Source organism: Streptopelia decaocto, assembly GCF_964273445.1.
Source record: "Streptopelia decaocto genome assembly, chromosome: 7".
In the NCBI taxonomy this organism is placed as follows: Eukaryota; Metazoa; Chordata; class Aves; order Columbiformes; family Columbidae; genus Streptopelia; species Streptopelia decaocto.
The window spans coordinates 31903910-31912200 of record NC_138661.1 but is presented as its reverse complement, the minus strand read 5'-3'; the positions used below and the strand labels follow the sequence as shown (position 1 = coordinate 31912200).

General features: G+C 42.9%; 1 protein-coding gene across 1 annotated transcript; it reads left to right on the top strand.

The window, feature by feature from the left end:
- Nucleotides 1-5449: 5449 nt before the first annotated feature.
- GJD2 (gap junction protein delta 2) lies at nucleotides 5450-6966 on the top strand (the record flags this gene model as incomplete). Its single annotated transcript, XM_082057832.1, has 2 exons — nucleotides 5450-5520; nucleotides 6123-6966. 2 exons carry the CDS (start codon nucleotides 5450-5452, stop codon nucleotides 6964-6966), a joined length of 915 nt encoding a protein of 304 aa, XP_081913958.1.
- Nucleotides 6967-8291: the final 1325 nt, after the last annotated feature.

Below are 8291 nucleotides of genomic sequence, written 5' to 3'. Positions count from 1 at the left end.
TGAGTGATTTTATCTGTTGGGGAATCAAATATGCTGCAACTAGAAAAGTATGATACTTCACATTTGTTTTTTAGTTAAAGCAGTTACATTTAGGTATTTTAAATTCTCTTAGTTCAAAACATTGTGGAATATTTACTTAATGTCGGCTCTCCTCATTAATATTTCTTATATACCCGCCTTGGTAAGTATAGTTATAAAATTCAGCATGACATATGAGCCCTCACTTTAAAAGCTCATGAATATTCATAGCTTTGTTCTTTATTTACTGACAACTTTCATTGATTTTCTGAAAAATATTCAATTTATAGCATTCTTCAGTAGTAGATATGAACCCCTGATGCATAATAGGGTTTATGCGTTACGGAAAGCCTTGAATTCTGTGCACCTGACACCTTGCTGTTCTCAAGCGTTAAATGTATAAATGCAGGCTATATTGCATCTTCATGACAATGAACACTGTTGCTTGCCCTGTTATTGACAGCTTTGACACAAACACTGCTGACCAGGTGTGAAGAGTGTGCTACCTATTTCTTGACAGCAAAATTACAGTGTTCTTGAAACGTCACTTTCTCTTGTGAAGGACTGAGGTTATTAGTACATCCTGATCTCATAGCTTCTGAGAAGTCTTTATTTTTCAAACTGTAGGAAAAATGCACCTTCTGTGGTGTGAAACACTAGAGTTGTCTTTTGAAGGAATTTTTATTTAAGAAAAAAACAGAGAGGTATTTCTCATTAAGATGCACATAACAGCTGACTGCAGCTAGGATTGTACTCATACAGTTGGGGACAACATACACACAAATACTCATTTTAATGAGAGAGAAAGTGGAGGTGGAAGCAGATGACCTAGATGATTTTATGAATAAAAGATATAATCTGATGCAATCATTTCATTAATACACACATGGCACCAAATGAAAACAGAGCTTAGCAGATGGCTATGAGAGGTCTTAAAAAGGCATTTTCAGTTTAGTAGCTAATGATTTACATTTAATGGACTACACCAAATCCTATCAGAAAGGAAGCACTTATCATATCAATCTTTCAAAGAAAGTTCTACTGCTTTATGATAGTAATGCTGAAAAATCTCTTTTGAGACACTAACTAGAAAATGCAGTCACAAAGCAGATATGGGGCAACATGTTTCACAAAAAACTTCTAAAAGAAAACCCCATTATTGTCTTTATCTTACAGTCTTTAATTAAAACCCCTTTCTTTGCTTCCGGTTTGCTACAATTGGCAGAAACAGTGGTTTGCAATATAATAATGAAATACAGTCATTTGTCATGCAGTTTTGGAATCTAAATATGACGTTTATTTCTTTGCTGCAATTATGGATCCATTGTGAACAACTGAGAAAAAAGATCATCGAGGAAGGTTGTTGGTATAGTAATATATTTATAGCTTGATTTTAAGGTAATTTATTTGGAATAACTATAGGATGAATATATAACTTTGAAAGGAGGTAGTACTTGGGGAAGGCTTGTGTAAAATCTGTATTCTGTATATTCTGAAACCTCAGTATAGAAAACGAGGCAGGGAAATACTGTTGTCGAGGACACTGTCTGACAGCAGGCGTGGCACTAGCCGTGTGTCGTCTTCATCCTGCCCCAGTCATGCTGTCCACCTGCAGGGGGTCTGATGGGCAAGCCAAATGAGTCAGCTCTGCTCCTGGTGTGATCCGCTCCGTACCTGAGGAATCCGCAACCTGGTCTCAGGACCCTTTACAAAGCCAGATCAGGGCAAAAGGGTTGGATTTCTTAGAGAGAATCTGGACTACAGCTTCTTAGAGACAGATTAACCTTGGTTTGGCATCAAACTGAGGACACATACAGTCTCATTGTTCAAACCTAATCCAAGATCAACTCAGTCTGTATTATTTTATCACAAATGATCATTGCATCTTTGAACATATGCAGACTCTGAAGTTTTCTTTTTGCAAGGTTTGTTTGAGCTCCTATTAGGAACAGCAGACTTTATATTGAATTCTGTCTGTAGAGGAATACGCATTCCCTTCAAATGCAAAGTAAAACAAACAAAAATAAACCCTCCTGCCCAAGAAGCTGATTTTGTTTCCTTTGTATGTAACTAACAAAAAAAATTGAACTGGATAGGCTTGGCCCTGCTGCAATCTGGTATTGCTGCTTCATTAGGAAATGGTTCCTTGTAAGCTGGGAGACATAAAGCTTTGATAATCCTGAATGTTTGTGAATGAAATATCGGCATGGTTTTCTAATGTGAATACCATACACTGTGCAATATACATCCACAGCATGCTTGGCAGCTTGCTGCTCTGCAAATCCCAGCTTTACCATAGGCTGAAGCATTCAGGGGAATGGTGTAAAACCTAAGATGAACCTTTAGAAGCTGAAAATCTTCTTATGTCTACAACTCTCTCTTACAATCATGACTATACATAGTCTGAGCACTTCATGATTTAGAAAATTTGTCAGATAAGTCTATGGGTTGCTGTTACACGTGTAATGAGTGATGAAAATTCAAATAATTACATTCTTCATACACTTTTCACTGTTGCACTAAACAGTCAGAGAACATCACATTGATTCTTATTACTTCTATTTTGACAATAACTCAGGGCTCAAATTAAGGATAGCAATTCATAGTTCTAGAAATTGTACATGTATGTCTGAGATACATCAAACTCCTTTGAGTTTTCTAGTCATTTAAAACATATGTTAACATCATGAAAGAGACTCTCATTGCTGAAATTATTTTTTTCCCAAACTCACGAAGGTCTGAAGCTCAGTTAACTTCTTCAACTCTAAGGCTAAGTACCCTGCTTGTGAAGGTGGTTGCAGGGAGGGGTATGAAGTTACTGTTAAAAAAGGAGATGTCAGCTATTTCAGAATGAGGTGCAACTCCTGTAAGAGCAGGCCTCAAAGTACTTAACTTTGAACCATATTCAAATCAAAAGCAATTTCATAACAGTGCATACATGTTGGCAGCATTCATTTATGGTATTTCCCGTCTATGTCTCCACAGCTGGGCTGTCAGTAGTAAGTAGAAATCATCACACAGAGCAAACACTGTCTAACTGTTCATTAATAAGCCAGTGTTTTATATGATCAAAATTTATTTCCGTTTCATTTACTGGTCCTAAGAGCCCAGGTAAGTGGTTTTATATCCCAGTGCTAGAGAACAGCTTTCCTTTGTGGAAATTCTTATTTTGTTTATGGACCAAAATCTCATCTCCTCTTTTCAGTAATTTCAATCATGGGCTTTCTCTCTCTGTTTGGTTTGCTAAATAGGATTATCATCATTAGCTTCTTAGTGTATCCCCTGCCCTCTCTTCTTCTACACATGCATTACCGCTTCCTTTACTGCTTTGATTTCTCCCATTTTCAGATCTGTCTCCAAACATATACTTTGGGGTTCATATGAGACACCGAACTGCCAGGTTAGGTGGATAGATACTACAGTCCTCTTAAAACAAAATAAATTACCTCTTCTTTGTAGTTACAGTGTTGCTGCATTGGCAAGTTTTACAAACTGTATGCAAAAAACAAATACAGTAATTGTGAGAACCAGTTTTTGAGAATAATGCAGTCAGATTTCAAGGAAAAAAAAAATAGTGATTATTCAGTTGTCCCAGTACTTCCTAACAGTGTGGGAAGGAAACAATTCAGATTATTGAATGCTTCTTCACAAACTCATGATTGAGAGACAGGAAAAATCTGCAGATTTCTGTGCAGAGGTATTAATTGATCTTATCTTATTTGATACTTCAATAACTCAAAGATTTGGGGATCCAATCAGGCAACTGGCCCAATCATGTGAATCAGAGACCATCTGCACACTCCAAATGAAAAGACAACAAACCTTAGGGTGTCTAAAACACACAGATGTCCTCTGCACAGATGAAGCATGGACCTATCTATTCAGAAAACACTTAACATCGTTAATACAACATGAATTGGTTCATGAGAGCTACTAAGAAAACAAAGAACTACACTGTTTACAATGGCCTCAGCAGTCCTGCTTTTGAAAGAGACTGATTTTACTGAGTTTGGCAGTAGAAGCATTATGATCAGACTGACTAGAATTTTTCTTATGTTGCTTTTTAATGAGATTAGTTGAGCAAAAAGAACAGCAAGTATGAAGCTTTATTTAATCTTTATTGAAATATACAGAATATATTTTATGCTTCTCCACCAGAGAACAGTCAATTCCAGTTGGTGCCAGTGGTTTGTGTGGAATTGTTTGGTGGTGTCTCCGGTACAGTCTCTAAGGGTATCTGTAAAATAAAAAAAAAAAAAAAAATTTAAACACATTATAGTAGTTTATGGGAATACATATGTGGGCTGATTATAATGCAGGAATTTATTAAAGATATTTTATTCTCATGCTGTTTAGAGACACTTTGTGTGAATGTCTGCTGGTTTTCGTAGCATAAACCCAGTCGCAGTCTCAGAATTCTCTGAAATGGCTATAAATATGTTTAAGTTCACCTTAGCGTTTCTTATATCTGGAATCAGGCAAGAAGGAAGATGCAGTTTTAAGTGCAGTATCTTCCAAGGGTAAGCAGTTCTAACAGGTAAGGTCATTGCTGTATGACACCTCTCTTTTGTGAGTGGCAGAAAACACAGCCGACAGGGAGGGAAGCAGAGCCTCGCAGTCCCCCGGAATCCTCCCGGCAGCCGGGCGTTCGTGGCTGCAGGGACCACGGTGTCAAAGTCACGCCCTAGAGCAGCTTTTCAAACCAGCAGCCGAGGGGCAGCGCCCGTTCTCTGGCGGGGCGACTCTCCCTGGGCGGACCGGAACGGGCCGGTCCCGCCGGCGAAGCGCCGGGCTGTGCCGGCGGGCGGGGGCCGCTGGGGCAGCGGGTGCCCGGCCGGGGTGCGCCGGCGAGGAGGCGCTCGGTTGCACAACTAACCTCGTGCCGGCTGGGGCAGCTCTTCCTCCGCCCCCCGCCTCTTCCTCCTTCTCCTCATTTATTTATTTCATTTATTTTATTGCATTTATTTATTTATATTCACCGGAATAATAAAAATGAGAAAATCCGAGCCCTGCTTTTGGCTGCTCTCCACCAACCTGTCAGTGACGCAAGCGGAGACTACTTAAAGGCAGATTAGAGGCAGCAAGACATTAAAAGCCAACCTTCCTCCCTCCACGCCGCGGGTCCGCCGCATCGCGCCGCCCCACGAGCTGAGCGGACCGAGCTGGTGGCGGCCGCCGCGGGGCCCCGAGCCGAGCCGAGTCGAGTCCAGCCGAACCTAGCCCTGCCGAGCCGAGCTCTGAGTCCTCCGGCAGGGCTGCCACCTCCACCCGCCTTCCCCTCACTGGACTGCGGGCGGTAGAGAGGGGTTGCTCTTTCGTTTGTTTTTCCTCCCTCTAAAAAAAAAAAGGGGGGGAGGCGGAGATAGGAAAAGGAAGGACGAAGTGAAAATCCCCTCCGCTTGCCAAAGTCTTTGTCTCCGGATGAACAGCGATGGGGGAATGGACTATTCTAGAGAGGCTACTGGAAGCTGCCGTGCAGCAGCATTCTACTATGATAGGGAGGTAAGGACTTCGGGGGAGCTGCGAGGGGAACGGGGGTATCCCCTTCTGTCCGAGCGGGCGGGCGGGAGGGTCGGCGGCACACGCCGGGTCTCGGCCGTGTGGGGGACCGTCCCCGCGGGGCCCGTGCATTGGGTGCCTTGAGTTCCTGTGTGTGATGCGCGGGGACACTGCAAACGCCGCCGTCCTTGTCCCCGAGGAGCCGTGGGGCAGCGGGCGGCCATCGGGGACACCCCGCCGCCATCAGGGTCCCACGGCCGGAGCAACCCCGTGCCGCTCCCTCCTGTGCTTTCGGGGCCCTAACCCTAACGGCCCGTGTGATTGCTTTTCCTCCAAAGGGAGGTTGGGGCGGGGGGCAGCGCTGACGGCCGCCTGAGATTTTTGACAGCGGCGGATTCGCACGGCCGCACACGGTCGCGCCGAGGCGATGCCGCGCAGGCTGCGCATCTCCTGCGCGGGAGCGGGGCTGCCGCCGCCGGCCGCCGGTGCCGGACCGCCGCTGACGGGAGCCGGGCCGGGGGAGCCGCAGTCCGGGGCCCCGGTCAGCACTGGACAGCTCCCGGCGGCGCGGCGGCGGCGCGCACTGACGGGCTTCTCTGTTCCAGGATTCTGCTGACCGTGGTGGTGATCTTCAGGATACTCATTGTGGCCATTGTAGGGGAGACGGTGTACGATGACGAGCAAACTATGTTTGTCTGTAACACGCTGCAGCCAGGCTGCAACCAGGCTTGTTACGACCAGGCTTTCCCCATTTCTCATATAAGGTACTGGGTGTTCCAGATCATCATGGTGTGCACTCCCAGTCTCTGCTTCATAACGTACTCTGTTCACCAGTCTGCTAAGCAGAGGGAACGGAGGTACTCCACTGTCTTCCTCACCTTGGAGAGGGACCAGGATTCAATGAAGCGTGAGGACAGTAAGAAAATCAAGAACACGATTGTCAATGGGGTGCTGCAGAACACTGAGAACTCCACCAAAGAGGCAGAACCAGACTGCTTAGAAGTGAAGGAAATCCCCAATCCTGCTATCAGAACTACAAAATCAAAGATGAGGAGGCAAGAAGGCATTTCTCGATTTTATATCATCCAAGTGGTCTTTCGAAATGCCCTAGAGATTGGATTCTTAGTAGGACAGTATTTTCTGTATGGATTCAATGTCCCTTCCATGTACGAATGTGACAGATATCCTTGCATTAAAGAAGTAGAGTGCTATGTCTCTAGACCCACTGAGAAGACTGTGTTCTTGGTATTCATGTTTGCTGTCAGTGGGATTTGTGTGGTGCTCAATTTGGCAGAACTGAACCACTTGGGCTGGAGAAAGATCAAAATGGCAGTGAGAGGAGTACAGGCAAAAAGGAAATCCATATATGAAATCAGAAATAAGGACCTGCCAAGAATGAGCATGCCTAACTTTGGCAGGACTCAATCAAGTGACTCAGCTTATGTGTGAGTCTGTGACAGAACTGAAACACTGTGCCAGGTGGAACAGACCCAGAGACCATTAGAGAAAGGTACATTGCTTAGGCAAGCATTTTAACAAACCACCAAGAAAGCCATTAAGGTATTGGATCCGCAGTTACTGAACTAGCTGCAAAATGCAGTGCTATGTAAAAGACTGAAAAAACAGCTATAAAACTATGCTTGATCTAGCCTTACAGCACAGCTACTATTATTCCTACTTTTCTTTAAAATGATTGGGTGTTATCTGTTGGTGGAGCGGCTTTTTGGTCATCATTAGGATAAGTTTACAGTTCGGACTGTCTAATTGTTGTAAACGTGTAGAATGTTCATATTAAAATCTGCAAGGATACTCTATATGGGGTGGGGAAAACAGTTGCAATGTGCAGGTGTAAGCATGTTTTAAAAGAAGGGTAATTGCACTGTAAGCAACCTGACCACAATTCAATCAGGATATATGCGTTCACCTATCTCACAGATGTCTTATATTATTTTGCTTGTCCAAATCACAGAGTTTATTCCTGGTGTGTATTACTAGGTATTTTATATCATAGCTTGTGCATCAATTAGTTATGCTAAACAATAAATGCTGAATATAATTTTGCCATTTTTTTATTTGCCTATCCTCACACATGCACCAGAGACCTTAATCATCTTACATTAGTTGTGATCTGCAAAATATATCAGTACATTACAGTTCATTCCCTAATATGTGCATGGATAAGATGGAGCTGGTTCATGCCAGCCAAGCTATGTATTTACTTATAATTACCTATGATGACACACACACCAAAGGAACAGAGTTAATTGCTTTTAACTGTGAATATATCATCTTCTCTCTGCTCTTATTTATATAAGTGCCATACTTGAAACATCTAACTCTGTACTTAGTCAAAAGGTCATCTTGGGATATCAGCTGGAATAAAGTGATTTTATACTCTCCTTTGTTTATTTTATGCTGTTTAGTCATTGCAATGGTGTAAAAAGCAGCTAAAATCTTTATTGATAAATAAAGTACTTGCCTTTTTTTTTTTTTTTTGTAAGCCAGAAAGATTTATTCTTCTTTATTATTGTATACAGTTGTAGAAATGTACAGGGTCAAAATAATTGACTTATGACAATTATTCTTCAGGGTTTAAAGTGTCTTGTTGATATTCTAAACTCTAAATGACAAAACCTGGGAAATCAGGACTATTTGTTATGCCTGTTTTCCTCCTTAAGCAAGCTTTCTCTGTCTTTAAAGCCTGATCCAAAGCCCACTGACACCAACAGCCTTCTTTCTGCTGACATACAGGGCAACACAGTTGTCCGCCAAGG